The 18,734-nt window shown below is 37.7% G+C and overlaps 1 protein-coding gene across 8 annotated transcripts in view; it reads right to left on the bottom strand.

The window, feature by feature from the left end:
- The window catches only part of pcdh1b (protocadherin 1b), a 183,484-nt gene that overhangs the window by 67,460 nt on the left and 97,290 nt on the right, over positions 1–18,734 (bottom strand). For 7 of the 8 annotated variants that reach the window (XR_007182701.1, XM_048176180.1, XM_048176181.1 and 4 more), the window contains exon 4: positions 578–797. Coding sequence is in view for 7 of the 8 variants with exons in the window: in XM_048176180.1 (XP_048032137.1) it covers positions 578–797 (220 nt within the window). In the remaining variant the exon portion in view is untranslated. Of the gene's footprint in view, positions 1–567; positions 798–18,734 lie in introns of all 8 variants that reach the window. The other variant, XM_048176186.1, reaches the window with a different exon arrangement.

Raw genomic sequence — 18,734 nt, 5'->3', positions numbered from 1 at the left:
AATAGTAAATGCTTTTAATGCGAGCCTGCCTTTTGGCTATGACTTCCACCCTCTCAGAGGCTGTTGCTAAGGATTCTTGGTTTGTTTTGTAGCACCTCACTTGGGTGGAAAGGAGAGGCTCATTTTTAGGAGAAATAGCCGATTCCTACAGCTACAACGGAGGAGGATTATATCAGGTTTTCTTGGTGTATCTGTGTGCTAATATGACTGGGTCATTGCAATATCTTGCCAAGAATGAATGCTTTTTTTGTACATGTAGATAAGTGTTGACAAAGTCTATAAAGTTTTAACAAAAAAACATAAGCAAATTGACTACTGATTTGAATAAATTCTGACATTTAGGTCACAGTACCTAAGAATTCAGATTTATCTTATTTTATCATTTTTTGATTAAAAGCAAAATGAGCATGAGTAAAGGGTACACAAGTAAACCGCTGGGTGCAGCTCATTATCAGCCATTACTTAAACAACAACAACAAAAAAAAGCTTTAAGATGTAGAAGATCTAAAGAGAGTGTTCTGAAAGAGAGTAGAAGGAGTGACAATAAAAGATAGGGGGAAACTCCACCTCTTCTTACCGTTCTCGGGGTGTTCCATCTCTCCGATGCTGCCGTCCGGGGTGGTGCGTTCATAGTGGTCTTCAGGTAGGGCGAGGGGCCCGATACGGGGCCCTGAAGAGCTCTTACTGCTGGGTGTCTCTGATTCTTCCAGACCACTGTCATAGTAACTGTGCTGAGAGGGATCCTGCAGATCTTGTGCCTGATTGGCTGTGGAGAAGGTCACTCGGCGATGCGGGAGCTGTGATTTGAAAGAGACAGCGAGAGAGGTCAAAGGTCAGTGTGCATGTTGATGACATCATCAGGTAACTTGGTGAATGATTTTCATTCTAATACAAGGGAACAACCTATTTAACAGCAAATAAAAAGTCTAAGTTTTAGCTCAACGTTTAGCGTACTGCACCATTTGTGCCACAGACATGAATGATAAATTATGTGTATTATATAAAAAAAAACCAAGATGTTATTTTCTAAGGCAGGGGTGTCCAATCCTGCACCTGGAGAGGCACTGTCATGCAAAGTTTAGCTCCAAACCCCAATTAAACACACCTGAACCAGCTAATCAAGGTCTTACTAGGCATACTAGAAAATTCCAGGCAAGTGTGTTGAGGTAAGTTGGAGCTAAACTCTGCAGGACAGTGGCCCTCCAGGACCGGGTTTGGACACCCTTGTTCTAAGTGATCTGAATGACAATTTTAACCTGGCAAAATAATATACTGAAAGACCAGAACATGGGCAAGTCTTCTTTGGCATGTAAACAACTTTTAATCAATAATCATTCTCTTCAGTAAATCAAAAATTTTACAATTACAATATTACAATTCAATTCAACTGTTACAATTAAAATATTCAAAAATAAATTAAAATTTCTATAATATTTTCTTTGAATAAATACATTTCAGGGCACAAATGTTTTCATCATTGATAATAATAATAATAAATGCAGACTTGTGCTTTAGAGACATCCTTCAAAAACATTTAAAGTCCCCCTGTAGTCAATAATTGTATCCCATAAAATTTATCTTTGATTATGCCTTAAAATAGCTTGAATGTAACTCTACACCCTTGCCTCATTTAATATACATGGATAAATGAATATGCAAATTAGCCCGCCTCTGCTCGCTCATGCCATCTCAGATCCACTTGGTCAACTTACTGAGGTAAACGCTGCAATGGTATCGCTGTTTACATTCTCTTTAATATGATTAGCCTCTTGCTTGACTATGTTATCAAACAGCTAATAATGTGTTTCTAATTGTTACACAAACCATGTTCTTGTTCGCCATTTTAGAGTCAGACAGCTGCCTTCTAACAATCAGTATCCTTAGAAACGCTTTGAACAACTCAGAAATTCGGTGGAGAAAGGCATATAGTTCATCATATTATCGTAATATACATCATACACCCGGCATATTGCTAAAGCTACACGATTTTTCATATCAACAGAAAAATATAACGGGGTAACCTGGTTTCTCTCGAGACTCCCCTGCTAGTTCGCTGTTAATGATATGCTATAGCCCGCCGGCAGGTTGACCTGATTGGTTACAAGGTAGTTTGTGACGTCATAGACACCAGCTATTTCAAACCGCGGGTCTTTTTTTCACTGCAGTTTTAAGGAGAAAATACGCAATTGTGTTGACATGGCTTGTCTTAAAGCATATTAAAAACCCCATATAGACATATAAACAACATTTAAAAACTTGATTTTCACCACAGGCGGTCTTTTAAAAAAATTCTACTGACCCCAAACTTCTAAACGATAGTAAACATCATGCATGCCTAACTTCAAATATTTCTATTTAATTAGCACTTAGAAGGCAGATGCTTCTTTCCATCCAAAGCGACATACACTAACAGCAGAGGCAATGTAGTAATTGTAGTAACAGCCGTTAGCAATTGCACATACGTTATTCCCCTTACGCCTACATATGTATGCATCCCTCACAAGAGCAAATCCCTCAGCACACCCTCGATGTACATCCCAGAGTCATACACACAGAGACCTAAACACACACACTCTCTCTCACACACACACACACACCTAAGGCTCAGTGAGGAGTGTATTAAGCAAGTGTTAGCTAAATCCAGTGTGACTGCAGAAGCCAGGTTTGATAAGGATGATAGAAGCCACAGCTCTCCCACAGGAGAAGCCCACTTCACACCCCACCCCTTCCTCCAGCGGCACCGACGAGAGAATAGGACATTTCGGCAAGATGGAATGAGACAGCTCGCAAATTGGCATTTGGAGCTAGACGGAGACCACTGTCAGCCACCCAGCTCTCCGAGGCACATCCACCCCTCCACATACCAATCACAAACCACAAACCATCAGAGAGAGCAAGAGAAAGGGAGTGGGAAAGTAAAAACAAGAACTCTACTCATCCTCTCACTGTTATCAATAATACAGAGCTGCTCCTCTAGCACATCTCTCTTTTTATTTTCTGACTTTCTCTCTCTCTCTTTCTCTCCCTTGCGCCATGCTGTGGAGTTGCCACAGGGAAACACAACCACTTCATTTCTCCCTCCCTTTCCACTTCTCAGCCTCCTCTTCAACCCCACACATTCGGTTTGAGAGCCAAGCTGTGATGTTTGTTTTGTTTATTTTTACAAGGTAAACATTTTCTTGTGCAACACTCCACTACTAGTTAACTCTTTGCTGTCAGATCTCATAAACGTCACTCAGATAATGACTATACATCTCTGAAGGTGATGCTTTTACTTTTGCTGAAAGAAATGTTTATTGTTCAGAGGGGAGTCATTACTCTAGGTCTGCTTTTCTGTAATTGCAATTTTCTAAAGTACTGTAAATTCTGTACAGAGTTCAGCACAATTTCGAGCAACATCTCTTTCAGGATGATTTTATGACTTTCTTACTTTTAAGTAAATAAAACACACAGTTGACTAATAATCAGATTGAATTAGCAACTTTTGTATGCACTATAATTGCTATAAAATGCTATAATTATGCTTATTGATTATATTACTCAGCTAAATATATGTTTTTGATGATTTTTAAATTTTTTAGAATTGTATATTAGTATCTTTTGTAGTCTTTACTGTAACTTTTAAAGGGTAAGTTCACCAAAAAATGAAAAATCTGCTGTTAATTACTCATGTCGTTTCAAACCCGTAAGACTTTTGTTCATCTTCGGAACACAAATGAAGATCTTTTTGATGAAATCTGAGAGCTTTCTGTCGCTCCATAGACAGCTACCTGACTACCACTCTGATGCTTTAAAAAGTTCATAAAGAGATCGTAAAACTAATCTATATGAATTGAGCGATTTAGTCCTGATTTTCTGAAGAGACACGATCACTTTATATGATGAACAGTTTGAATTTAGGCTTTTATTCACAAAACATTCATCAACTCAAACATCAGTTGTGGTAAACGGAAGCTCAAGCATGTTCATTTGACACGTGCGAGAACCAGTAAGGTTTATTCTAGTGTTACGTAGTTTGAGCTTCTGGAAGAGGTTTGTTCTCACACATCAAGCAGTTTCGGTTGAGCTTCTGTTTATGTTCACTGATAAAATGCTTATATGTGAATAAAAGCCTAAATTAAATCTTCTCATCATATAAAGCAATCAAGTATCTTCAGAAAATTTGGACTACAATTTGGACCACTCAATTCATATGGATTAGTTTTGCAATATCTTTATTAACTTTTTGAAGTGTCAAAGTGGTAGTCGCATAGCTGTCTATGGGGAGACAGAAAGCTCTCAGATTTCATCAAAAAGATCTTCATTTGTGCTCTAAAGATGAATGAAAGTCTCAAGGGTTTGGAACGACATGAGGGTGAGTATTTAATGACAAAAATTTTTAAAAAACCCTTTAATCAATTTAATGTGTCCTTAAAATTATTCATTCATTCATTCATTCAAAAAATATATAATTTTTAAAAAAATAAATAATAAATAAAATCTTACGGACCCCAAACTATTGAATAATAGTGTAATATTATATATATAACAAAAAATACATTTATATATACAAAACCATAACTGTATAATAAAGTCCAGAATAAATAAATAAATAAATAAATAAATAAACAAACAAACAAACAAACATAGCCTCTGGCATTGGGGTGGTTTGTTGCTTTATGAAGCTAACATTTATTTTCAGCTGAATGTTAATGCTGCAACATAGCATACAGGATTTCAGCATGGGTGAATGGAAATTTCCACCACACAAACAAGAAAGATTCTTCCATAAGTCCATTAATGAAGACACATCACCTTTATTGCATCTGTGTTGCAGTTGCTAAATTTAATGAATGGAAAAGGAAGAGCTGGAAATAATTAGCCAATCCTTAAGTGCATCTGATGTAATGGTAGATGGGCGTTAGTTGAGCTTTCCACCATCTTGATGCATGCAAAGGCTCAAGGGAGGCTTCAAAACATTTGGTTGCTGCATGTAACACTTTGGCCTGACTTTTTAGCACTCCCAACACATCTTCTCTGCTCCAGATAAAATAAAGATAAGCCGCACAGTGCACGTTTGTGTAAAGCACAACTCTTCTATTCAGAGGGGTGAATAGTTTTTGCTGAGGGAGTCATTTTAGGCCTCTTGCTATATCTCCTATGAAGCTGGCCATCCATTTACGCTGATAAACAGTAATGTGCAAAGTCTCTGGTGGGTGTGTGTAGATGGATACACATGCACACACACACACTGTTCTATTGTCCTCCATGTTTAGTAAGAGGGGAGGTGAATAATACAAGACGATCAGCTCTGAGCTTATTGGATCTGTGCATCTGTATCTTTCTGTGTGCGTTTCATTGTATTCTGCTCCTCATTAGTTTTCTCCCTCCGTGAGGACAGTGAAGGGCTACTTTGTTAGACTATAATCCCTACTCTTGCACAAACACATATGCAGAAATGAAACGGTGGATGTGCTGCTATGATTATATGATTCCTGTATCTCATTCTCAAACTGAGATGAGTAAAAGAGAAAGTGGACTAGAATACAGAGAAGGTTCCGAGTGCTGTGTGTGTGTGTGTGTGTGTGTGTGTGTGTGTGTGTGTGTGTGTGTGTGTGTGAGTGAGAGAGAGTTTCTTTCTCTGTACTTTCTGTAAAAGCAGCTTTTGTTCCCCCTCTTGGTGTACTTCTACTATATTAGCCCCGAGCTAAGACAGCTCTCACTCACAAACAAAGCCAGCTACCACTACTAACCTCCCCTCTCCCTCCCTTGTGCTGTCGGTCTCTCTCTCCCTCCCTCTGTTCCAAGCTAGAGGGCAGGTGCCAGGGTTGAGTTATGTAAGGAATGACAGCTATGCCTGAGGACGGGATTGGTTAGCTGGGAAAATGCACCTGTGGGACTTAAGTACCTGCCTCAGTCCTCTGACTGCAGAAAAGCTTTGATTCCTGTTAACAGCATCAGAGAGATGAGTAGAGAGAGACAAGAGTGCAGGGAGACAAAACTGGGTGTGATTTAGGTGACTATGAGGGATGGAGATGCCGAGACGCCGGAAAGCCAAATAGGAGAGAAGGAGTGAGATGAACAGATAAGGTGAAGAATAAAGTGTGCAGAGAGTGATTTATGCGATTGGGTGGGAAAGACACTGAACTGATTCTTAAAGTCAATGTGAAGTCAAAATCGACCTATTTAATTTCTTAATACACATCTCTGCATGTTGTTCCAAAGAAATATTGGTCCGTAACATTTATTTTCCTCTATAATGAATTTCTTGACGTCACCAATCCATCTGTCATACTGAGGCCGTATCCTGCTAATGAAGTCTTTAAATCCTGGGTAAGGCTAGCAATCTGTGCTCATTCTTATTTGTTAAATAATGTTTATCATATATAAATATAATATAAAATATAATTATTAGTGCTGTCAAATCGATTAATCACATCTAATATAAAAGTTGGTATGTATATACAAACTTTTAAAGGGGTCATGAACTGAGAAATCAAAATAAACATATAAGAGGTCATTGTACCATAAAAACATCCAACATCCAAAACACGTTTCCGAACTCAAAGCTTTCTCGTTAGTCTAAAAACAGCTTATATCGAAGCCAGTCTGCCAAAATGACAGGTTGTGGAATGTGCCACTTTATTACGTAATAGTGTGGCTAAACACCGCCATCGCAGATGATCAACACCTGCTTCCATATCACTGCCCGCTTAGCCTCGCCCACTGATTCTCGCATGTAGTAGGTAAATAACGAGAGAGGCAAACGCAGGTCTAGGCAGAAACCAAACGATAAAGATGGCTCTGAAGACAACAAGACACTGCGCGGTGCAAAGTTGTGGAAAAACACGGTCTTTGCATTACCTTCCTTCTGAACCCAACATTAGGAAAGAGTGGATGAACTTTATTTTTAATGAAATTCTAGACTATGTCATTAAGAACTTGGTCCTTTGTTCACTTCATTTTACCGCGGATTTGTTTACAAACAAGGCACAATTCGACGCAGGATTTTCAGAAGGATTGAAACTAAAAGACAATGCTGTGCTGATTCTATTGGATCCGACAGCAATGTCGCACCACACAAGTGTGAGTAATTGTTTTTATTACGTCACGTGGTCACTATTGCTTTCTCTGTTATTACAGATCATTTGATATGTACTGAGTATTTATGCATTTTTCAATAGTGATTAAACTATATACAGAAAGTGATCAAAGTACGCTCTCTTTATAATGGCTGAAGCTGTCGATCACACAGCACGAGTTTATCTGGACACTTGCCAAAACTCCCGTTATAATCAGTGACTGTTTACACTGTATAATGAACCACTTGCTGTATTTACATCATGTTTGCATTGCTAGTTATGGTGAAAGCATTCTTGAGAGGGCAGAAATCACGCTGCAATGACAAGATCACTGCATTCACGCTATCAACAGACTGTCATCGGATACAGTGCTCATTGATGCAACCGATGCAATCATGTGATGGTAGTAGATCTACATATAAGGCAGTAATCAGCACTTTTCATGATCTGTTAATCTTGACAGGTGTAATAGTAAAAATGTAGTAAAATAATTATAGAGCATAACATTATAAGTGCACCTCTGGAAACATTTTAAAATAATGCAGTTCATGATCCCTTTAATATGTGTGTGTGTATAATATATAATATATGTGTAGTATAAATTTATTCAGACACCTTCATAATTTCATAATTTCAGAGTTAAACTGTATAAAAAAATAAATAAAATAATCGTGATAATGTCAGATAACACTTAAGCAAAACATGGTCAGGTCAAAGTGTGTGAATAATTTTTGGCCCCAATTTGTTTATCAATTTTATTGGTAGTCCCCTGTATGAAGAATTTTTGGGTATAATATGTTACAGTTTACTTTATTTTGCTATCCTCACTTACATAAATGAACTATAGTGTCCTTCACCCACTAGTAAAAAAATAAAAAAAAAAATATATATATATATATATATATATATATATAGTGTCTGAATAATTTTTGGTTTGACTGTATATATATATATATATATATATATATATATATATATATATAGTGTCTGAATAATTTTTGGTTTGACTGTATATATATATATATATATATATATATATATATATATATATATATATATATATATATATATATATATATATATATATATATGCATATTATACATTACAATATAAAATGGGTTGCTGAACTGACCCAAAAACTACACCCTGAGGGTATGCGGTTTTAAAACCAAGTTACAAATGCAACTCTAGTTTCTCCTCAGAACGGCAGCACTGCGCTGTCAAAACTCACAGACATGTATCCCTCCATCATTTCTAATCGAGTGAAGACTCATTTGCACTCTTGGAGGCTTTCAGCAGATACATCCTCCCCTGAGGAGCAGGAAGACAACACTCTACTCTCTATAGCTTCGTCACACACTCCCTCCCTTTCTATCCACTGCCTCACCGACACGGGCTCTTAATGCTACATTAGCATGTGTGTCTTATTCAGCTAGAAGCCAGAGGCCCAGGTCTAAACTCTGCCTGTGGATTAGAGAGATGAGATGTGAGCAGACAGCAGCTGCCCAATCACCTGACTTAAGACTAACAACCTCTAACAGGCCCTCAAACAGACATGCTCGACAAATGCTTCACAACAGAGCCAAAGCACATTTCGAATGGTGCTGGTGTCTTAGTGATAAAGAGGCGGCCAGATTGTCATTTTTTCCATGTTAAATTAGCTATCAAAAGCTACAAGAATTTGTACAGAACTTCATTTTATCATGCCTTCAAATGCATGTTCTCTTCACTGTCACGGATGGGGCACATCTGTTTTGCAAAATAAATGGGCATTATGTAAATTTTAAATGGAAATGAAGTGTGACCTACTAAACATAACTCAAATGGAAATGAGTGGTCAGACTAGAGGGGAAAAAATAGATTACAAAGAATGAATAACAAAGACTTCTTATTAAAAAAATACCATACGTATCTAACAATGCCTTGTTTTGTCCACATGGTTAAACACACATGCAATATTCAGATGTGTTATCATTTGAATTTCCTTTCACATGACCTGAGGTGCAGCTAAAGCAACACGGAGTGGCAGGTCTGAAGGTTTGCCATGGCAACAGGGGTCTGTGATGGATACACTACAGTACTGACTGAGGTAGAGCGACGCATTTTCACAAATACACCCCCCCACACACACCCCCACCCCCCCGCCAAATCTTGCTTCAACACAACAAATCAACTTTAAAAACATCAAGAGTGTCTGTGAATACATTTTCAATTTACTGCCTCAATGCACCAAACATATCAGCTCTCAAACGCTCAGATATCGCTGGCAACACAACGGCAGCATGCCAATCACACACTTATCAGCTCAGTTTAGATTACTCTGGAAGTTACAGTGTCAAGGGTATTTCCGATCAGCAAGTGCATGGGCAAACACACACAGGCATCTGGGGGACAATTGTGAACTGGTATTAAAGAACACCTGAGCTCTGCTTCAATCAGTTCCTTCTAAGAATCTAGCAGAAAATGTTCATTCCAATATCCGTGCAAACTCAAATCCACCTCAAAAAAAAAAAAGAAAAAAAAAAAAGAAAGATATAAGAAGTCATGTGCAAATACTTTGGCAATTCACTTGCATCATCATCCTCCCAACAAATATAAATAAGAAATATATGTTTACAGGGACAGTTCACTTGAAATATTAAAATTCTGTCATGATTTACTCACCCTCAAACTGTTCCAATCCTACACTAGCATTCAAAAGTCTAGGATTAGTAAGATTTTTTTTTTTTTTTTTTTTAAATAACACTTTTATTCAGCATGGATGCATTAAATAAAAACTATGTTTACAGAGTTACAAGATTTCTATTTCAAATAAATGCTGTTGGTTTGAAATTTCTAATTGTCAAATAACCCTGATAAAAAAAGACTTCTTTCAAAAGCATTAAAAGATTTTACCAACTCTAAACTTTTCTAAACAGTAGTGTAGGCTTATACAACTTTCTTTTATGGAACACAAACGAGAAATTTAGCAAAATTTTGCTATGCCATGATCGGTTGCATGACACGCAATCATCTGGACGGGTGTGTTAAAGGCGCCACATTTTCAAGACTTTCAGTAAGTATTTTAGCCTGTTCCCCTCACAAAACTATCTAATGATTTCCATTCTTTTGTATGGACCACTTTTATGATGTCATTTTGGAACTTAACAGCCCAAATTTTCATTCACTTTCCTTATATACACAAGAGTGGCAAATACATTCAAGAAAATGTATCTTCCCCTTACTTGTACTTTTTTTCTCTCTGTAAGGAACTCTGAAAACTGGATGCAAGTAAGGAAGAGAATAAATCCACTGTATGCCCATAAAAAGACAACTACTACCTACTACTCTATCATGCTGGGGACTTTCCATTATCTTCTATACTGAGATAATACTACAGTATTTTCTATTCCATAAAACTACCCTCACAACTATCCTCACATTCTTAGATATTCATTAATACATTAGGTGTAAATTCAGGCTGATTGGGACACTTTTTATCATTGAGATGATTTGGGAAAAGTGTCCCAATCAACCTGAATTTACACTACTTAGTATGTTTATAGTCCCACAATATAGGTGATTTCAGGTTTCACTAACCTTGTGAGGACCAACTGTGGATAACAATTTTTTTTAAAGGCACGCACTTACAAAGAAAGGGTGATTTCTTAAGCTATTCAGATATATGTTTTCCCTCAGGCAAACTTCAGAAAACAAATGCACACACAGAACTCACAAAACCTGCTACCTCCCTCTCTTTAAACGATACTACGATACAACAGTGTAACGGCTCAGTAGTTAATCTCTCTCAGTGTTCTTTGTGTTAGAAGGAATTGAGCAATTGCAACATTAGATGACTATTGGCCCGTTGAGGCTGTAATATAAACATTGAAATGATGCATACCAAAGGCATATATAGCTTTTTGTGAGATTTCGGCGATTAATGCCATGGAAATGATGCTGGCTGATGCACATTTATGGTTATGTCAACTAAAGTGGAAAAATTGTGCATTGAAACTTATTTCGCTTCATCTTCCATTTGCAAACACATACTACCTTACTTAAAACACAGAATAGGCCAGCCTAAAATGGTCTGCTAGTATGTTTTTATCCAACCCAGGCTTATTTGTAAAATGTGCCTGTATGTTTGCTTCTTGCAAGTTCCGCGACACTTTGTTACTAAGCTATACGTATGAAGCTGGCTGTGTGATGTAACCGTCAAAATGCATTAGTTCAAATCATGCATAATGGTAAAACTGTTTTGAGGTTACAAGATAACACGGAAAAAAAGAAACCATGGAAAAATCAGTGTTTATTAATAGATAATCATAATTTTGTGTGAAAGTTTTACTGCCACTGTTAATTTCAGCTGGAAATCGCAGTTGATTGTATGTATAGGTATGTTTTTGGAGTTTTTTTGGCACATTGTTGCTATGGGCCTTTGTTGCAATTATCACCTGGTTAGACCAACCAGCTGAACAATAAAGGTTCTTTATTGGCATCAATGGTTCCATGAATAACCTTTAACATCCATAGGATCTTTCCATTGGACAAAAAGGTCTTTATAATGGAAAAAGATTCTTTATATTATAAAAATGTTCTTCACACTGGTTCAAGAACCATTAGGTAAAAGGTTCTTTGGCGAACTAAAAATGGTTCTGCTATGGCATCACTTCAAAAGCCCTCTTTTGGAAAAAGAGCTGGTTAAAATGTTTCTACCAACACGGTCAACCTTCAGTCTTCAGTAATGCCTACATTCTCTTTCCAAATCACTGTCATTCCTTTAGCACGTCTCTTCTTCTGATGAAGAGAGAGGAAAATAAAGATGGAAGAAGAGTGAAAGAGACAGAGATAAAGTGATGAGCAGCAGTCAGTCACTGTGTCTCTTTGAAGGACATCGATTGAGTCATCTATTCCCGACGGTTTATACGGCCCTCAGTATTTTCAGACAGGTTTGGTGTGGGTATGTATGTGTGTGTATTTGTACGTGTAAATGATTTTTATCTCTGGAGGGGGATGGAAGAAAGTGTCTTGATGGAAGGACATCAGAGTCGTGGAGAAAAGTCAACCAAACGACAGGCCTCTGACTAGCGTTTAGCATCACATAAACAGTCATTAGTCATATCTAGCCAATATAAAATTTCCAAAACAGGTTTGGACTGAGGTATGTATGGAAATAAAAATGAGGTAACATTCAGTGTTTAAATCTAAAAGATTAAAAAGCTGAGTTAATCAACACTGTTGAAAAAAAAAAGTTGACAGGCTTTTCAGTTAGCATTAGTATGTTTAGCATCACACAAACAGCCGTTAATCAACTTTATAACTCCAAAAAAAAGCTTTCCTGCACAAATATTTACCATAACAATAGTTTCCTCCAAAATACCAGAAAATTACAATACAGAAAATGTTGAATCATGGGTCAATACTTGTCACTGCCCTGCCCTTGCTGCTTATTTTATTGAACTGATGGTAATTTATGGTTTCACAGTAGTAACACTGGGTAGAAAGTGTTGTAACCATGGTAATGTCTTTGTAAGGGTTACTAAATGATGAATAATAGGCCTAAATCGTTCATTAGTGCTTAAATGCTTTGTTCTCTCACAATGACCCCATGTGGGAATCGTAAGCGTTTTTAGCTTTAGCTAGTTAGACTCTGGAGCTTCACCTTCACAGTGGCCACTGCTGTGTTAATGTGTGTGACTTTCACAGAATGCGCCATAGACCTGGGAGGCAGGTCACCTCCTCTGGTGCTCCTGTCTTCCTCTCCCCATGGTCCTCTCATTCCCTGATTCCTTCTCCACTTCCATTTTTCCTTCCCTCTCTCCGAGCAGGACATTAATCAGCTGGACACTCTGAGTATCTCTCTCTCTATTGCTATCTCTACTCACAAACAACACTATAACCTCTTATTCCTTTGAAGAAAATAGGGAGGTCATTTTAGAGATGCGTATGTGTATGTGCGTGTGTTGGTAAGTGTTTGTAAAAGAGCTGAGTGGCGTTTTCTGTTAGCTAGACATCCTGCTATCAGATAGCTGCTGGCAATACACAGATAAGACCAGATTAACTCACTCTCTCTCTCACACACACACATAGTGTGAGATCTAAAGCTAAATGACTGCTGTTTGATATATAGTCTAATAGATGGCAGCAATAATGGATAATAATATGAATGGATATTACCACCAGAGGTTAATGAAGGGCCTTCTTCTTATGTGATTGAGGTCATGGACAGTGAGGTCTGAAACCAGTAGTATATATACATACTAATATACATACTAATATATATATATATATATATATATATATATATATATATATATATTTTTTTTTTTTTTTTTTTATGTATTTATTTATTTTTCATGTTAAATTATCATTGTTGAATCCCATGTTTTCATTGTGGTCTTGAAGTTTCAATCTAACTGTGTATGAAAGTGTGTGTGTGTGTGTGTGTGTGTGTGTGTGTGTATGTGTGTGAGCTGAAAGGTTAATTACGTGAGCATTTTGCTTTGTAAGAGCAATATTAGCTTATACTCATTAGGAATCTGCAAAGAAGTGCAAAAAACCCAAGCAAGGTTAATCATTTTCACATATTGCAATGGTGGTCAGCGTCAAAGCTCCCGTGAGAAAGGACTGCTCTAAACAGATCAGGTTACATCTAAGGCTAAGTTGAAAGTAACACAGGTGTGCTTTGAAGTTAATCTTAAAATTTCAGATTTAACTTTAGTGCTTGCTTTGATTATTACACGGTGAGAATCAAAGTCAAATTACTTTTAAATTTATGAGGTAAAAGCCGACGTCACTCAAACAGACCTAAACACTGATGCTTACATTAAGAGGGTTCAGTGGTTGGGAACAGACTCAACACAGACCTCATGTCAGGAAAGGCACTACAGGATAGTTGAGAAGATGCAGGTGAACATCAGTAATTGTTCCTGTGGCCTCAACTGCAATGAGGCAATAGGTTTCAGGCAATTCTGTGGAGGGCTGTGTGTGTGTGTGTGTGTGTGTGTGTGTGTTCTGCTGCCTGTAAATCAGTGAAACGACTTCATGGGCATCACAAAACACATTGGCAGGTCTTCAGCATCCACTTGTTATGGGAACTGTGCCATCGCTGGGACATTCAATGGTTGTTGTGAAATTCAAAGCAGAAAAAAAAAATATTAAGGAAAAACCAGACAGAATATATATTAAATTTACTGTAATTTCAATATATCAGTGGAAACGACTGCCTACCCATCACCCCGTGCAATTTTTCTTACACCTTCAAATGTGCTGATATCAAACAAATGGAGAGGAAGATGAAAGGTGTTTGAAGGAAGGAGGAAATGAAAGGCAGATGAGACGATGTGTACGTGTGAAGAAGCAGAAAAAGAGGGAGCACATGTGTGTACGCCTTGTGTTCCCCTCTACTTCACTTTTCATTATTTTATGCTTGCTGCGTCTTTTTAAAGGTGCTCTCCTTCTTTGTCACTTTCTTGCCAGCACCTCATTTTTTTTCTCCCGTTGCCTCTCTTTGTGGCCTCGGCAGGAAGGATGACGGGCGACTACTCCATCGTCGCCTGCAGCGCTGGTCTTTATCACACTGTACACGCTAAATATAGCCCACTCCGTGCGTGCGGGACGGAGGGGGGAGCGAGCGTCTACAAATGATTTAGTGTGTGCATGCATGTTTGCATCAAGGAGGGTTATAAAACCTGGGGAAGGCTAACGGTTAGCATTAGCATTAGCAGTCAACTCTAAGGCAGTTTTTTGGCTAGGGCAGGATCCCCTCGGAAGTATGCAATTTAAAATCTGCCAAATCTTGAAGTTGTTGAGTACGCCGCTACTTTTGACTTGTCGTTCAATGGAGAACGATGTTTTTGTTCACAAAATTAAGCTAACTAAGAGGGTTTTATTTTTTTTTAGTTATTTTATACGTTTGTTAGCACGTACTAGTGTTTTAGCCATTCTTCATCCTCTTAAGCCCAAAGTATACTTGTGTGTGACACAAACTGTGTCATCAGCACATTACACGCATACTGTACACATGCAGATCAACTATTTAAACCACAATTTTCCACACATTTCCACATTTTTTTGTATTAATTAATTTGTCCACAAGGTGGCAACACTGCAAATTGCATCAGCAGCACAGTTCACACGTACTGTACTTGTGCAGATCGGATTTTCTAAATGAGATTTTTCGCACATGCACATTGAATTTTTTCACACTAATTAGCCTACTTTGTCCACATGGCAACAATGCTGATTGCATCATCAACACAGAGCGCGTTTACTGTGCTCACACAGACCAGTTTTTTCTAACTGTGATTTTTCACACATAAGCCTTGCTTTTTTTTTTTTTTACTAATTAGTTTGTCCACAAGGCTCCGGGCTATTGTTTCACAGTCACAAAAAAACAACAAAAAAACAGGAGACAACAACAAGCTACTGGAGACGGCAACAACAACAGATGCGCATGTTGAGTGCTTGTGTGAGGGGGGTTCAGGGACTCCAGTTTAAACAAGTACAAATACATTTAATGGGCTTTACCAAACAAGGCCTTTCCCAAACCAACTTTCAAATTCAAACTTGGTTAGCCTGTTAACTGTCAGAGTCCTAACAGTGGGACACAGAGTCCTGAGTCCAGAGTCCACATAATTTAGGGTACATTTAAATACGGTTGTCACTCCTGAAACTTTACAGTGTGTATGTGGACAAAATGAGGTATCATTCAAAAGCTTAAAGGTGCAGTGTGTACATTTTAGGAGGATCTATTGAGAGAAATGCAATATAATATACATAACTATACATATCTATGTTTTCAGTGGTGTATAAAGACCTTACATAATGAACCGTTCTGTTTTTATTACCTTAGAATGAGCCATTTCTATCTACATACACCACGAGTCCCCTTGTTAAGTTGCCATTTTGCACCAGCATGTTTCTACAGTAGCCCTAAACGGACAAACTGCGCTACAGAGCGTGTTTGCCACCGTAGCTTCTCTATACTGCAATTCGCAACCTCACCGCTAAAATTTACACACTGCATTTTGTGATAAAAAAAAAAAAAAAGAAAGAAACCTTAGGTCTGTATTCCAAAGCATTTATGAATTACAACCATTCAAGTTCAGATCCATACAAAGAGGGTGAAAGTAAACAGTTTAAACCCCAAAGAGAGCAGTAGAAGTGCTTATCTAAGTCATCTAAGCAATGCCAGGGGACAGAATGCTTAATATCTCCCTCTGTTGGTCAGCTCTCTCATTCTGCCTCCACAAATACAAAATCTCTCAGTCTGTTTGCAAAACTCAGCAGACCAGGCCTGGGAATATCTGATCCTAAAGACCCAGTTACTTTGCATACATATCTGATGTGGGTTTCGCCAGAGACTCGAAGTCTCTCTCTCTCTTGCTCGATCTCTCACTGTGCACTTGCATGCAGAATGATGAATCTGTACACATGGTGCTGGTGTCAGAGAGAGTGGGGAACAGATGGTGCTCTACGCTCAGAGGAGAGGTTACGGACGGCAATAGGCAGGCGAATGCAGCCCAACACAATTACAGACATCCACTCTCTATTCCTCCAGCTGAATTATGAATACAGGACTATGTAATTCTGGATAGGCAAATGAGAGAGAGATGGTGAGGTCATAGCAAGTCACTGCTGACATCTTGATTTTTTTAATGCTTACAAAATACACGGCAGACGTCACCATTCGTGTTATCTGTGGATGTATTTAAGCAGACAGAATGCAAACTACTTTGTTTTGCATTTCAAAATGGCCACATAAAAATGCAAAAACGTTAGACATGGAACAAATGAAGCTCAAAGGCTTCTTAGGAAATGAAAATTAATAAAAAGTCATTTCTGTCTGTAGCCTAAGGTATGTTTGTACTGAAACACAGATTGTGTGGGGAAAGGGGGAAAAGTCAAGTTTTCTTAACGATCACACAGACTATTACATAATGTTAACTGGTTCATTTTTGGAATACTGTACCCGTCACAACATGTCTAACAGAGCCAAGGGTTTGGTGACAAGAGCGAGGGCGACATTGGCAGGGATTGAGGGATGATATGATGCTACTGTCAAAAGAATCCAAAGCCAAGACGTCATTAGCCAGTTTTCCAGCCACAATTTGTTAAACTTTGGGATATTGCATAAAAATGCTGGATGGAAACAATATTAGTAATAAATAAAAATGAAAATTTCCAAAATGTGCATAGTAAACACTCACTTAAGGCCATCCTTAGATCATTATGAAAGTTTAGGATCATTAAGATTTTTAAAAAATGTTTTTAAAAGAAGTCTCTTTTGCTCACCAAAGCTGCATTTATTTGATCAACAAGTAAAATAACTTAAAATAACTGTTTTCTATTTGAATTTAATGTATTTTAAAATGTAATTTATTCCTGACGGCAAAGCTGAATTTTTAGCGGTCAATACTCCAGTCTTCAGTGCCACATTATCCTTCAGAAATCATTTTTATAGTATTTAATAGTATTAATTTGATGTATTGATAGTATTCTTTCATGATATAGAAATGACAAAAGCACAGTATTTATTTGAAATTTAAATATTTAGTAATATAAATATCTTTACTGCCACTTTTTTTTTTTTTTTTTTTTATTTAATTCATCAAAATTTTTAATGGTAGTATAGCTGTAGCTAATGCCATAAACACACACAGCGAAAACTGCTAAATAAAGCAATGGGATGGGAAGCTGTCTGGGTGATGACAAATGCAACAATCCCAAAAGGAATTCTGAAAGGAAAAAAAAAAAAAAAAAAAACAATTCCAAAGGAATGCTACATGCGTGCAAAACTGTTTGGAACGCCTGAGCTCTGACGTTGGACAGCCACAGGCTACACAAAGTCTAGCAAAAATACAAACTTAAGCATGCAACAAGGCTTCCTCAGCTAGCCTAAGACACTAGAGAGTTCTACTGAAACAGGAGACAACAAACAAACATACCGACAAACAAACACGTAAACACAATCTCTCTCACACACAAAGTATGAAAGCTGCTTATCATCTCTATATTGTGTTTGTTCAACAGGGCCACTACTGTAACTCCACATGCACACTCATACTCACTAATGCACAAAAATAAACATTCTCATGGGAGATAGGCAGTTCAAAACAATACTGGCACCATTCACAGCACTTCATCAGCATTGGCACTATCATTTCACTGTCCTAAGGCCTTCTGTTGAGCCTTATCTCAGCCCTCTGTAAACCTGATGGCACGAACACACACACAACAAACAAGGTATTTGTCATTCCTTAGCAGGCATATTTGACTGCTATCTCAGATCTCTATCTAGATCGCTACAAAGTTTCAGCAGCATAATGCTTTCAGCTGAACATCATGTCAACCAATATAAAACTATAAAGGTCTCTATGGCTCAGAATAGAGTAAAATTAGGTTTTTCCACAGAAACTTAGACGCATCAGTAAACTTCAGGCATCCATGAACGTGTTGCTGCGAAACACGACATACGTTTAACAACGTGTATGTCATGTTACGGAATTATCTGAACTCGTGTTCTTGAACGGGATGATTATACAATCTGTACATACAATGACAAACCGCTCTGGTCATAAAAGAAATGAAGTTTTTGTTTTGTTGCTTCACTTTTACTTTCCTCCCAGATGTCACCTTTGTGGCTAGTGAGCAAAGGTAAAAGTAGATCTATGAGGCGGCAAAGAAAT

The sequence above is a fragment of the Megalobrama amblycephala genome, linkage group LG23 (genome assembly GCF_018812025.1).
Source record: "Megalobrama amblycephala isolate DHTTF-2021 linkage group LG23, ASM1881202v1, whole genome shotgun sequence".
NCBI lineage: Eukaryota > Metazoa > Chordata > Actinopteri > Cypriniformes > Xenocyprididae > Megalobrama > Megalobrama amblycephala.
The sequence above is the reverse complement of the archived record's forward strand: the minus strand, read 5'-3'. Positions and strand labels throughout refer to the sequence as shown.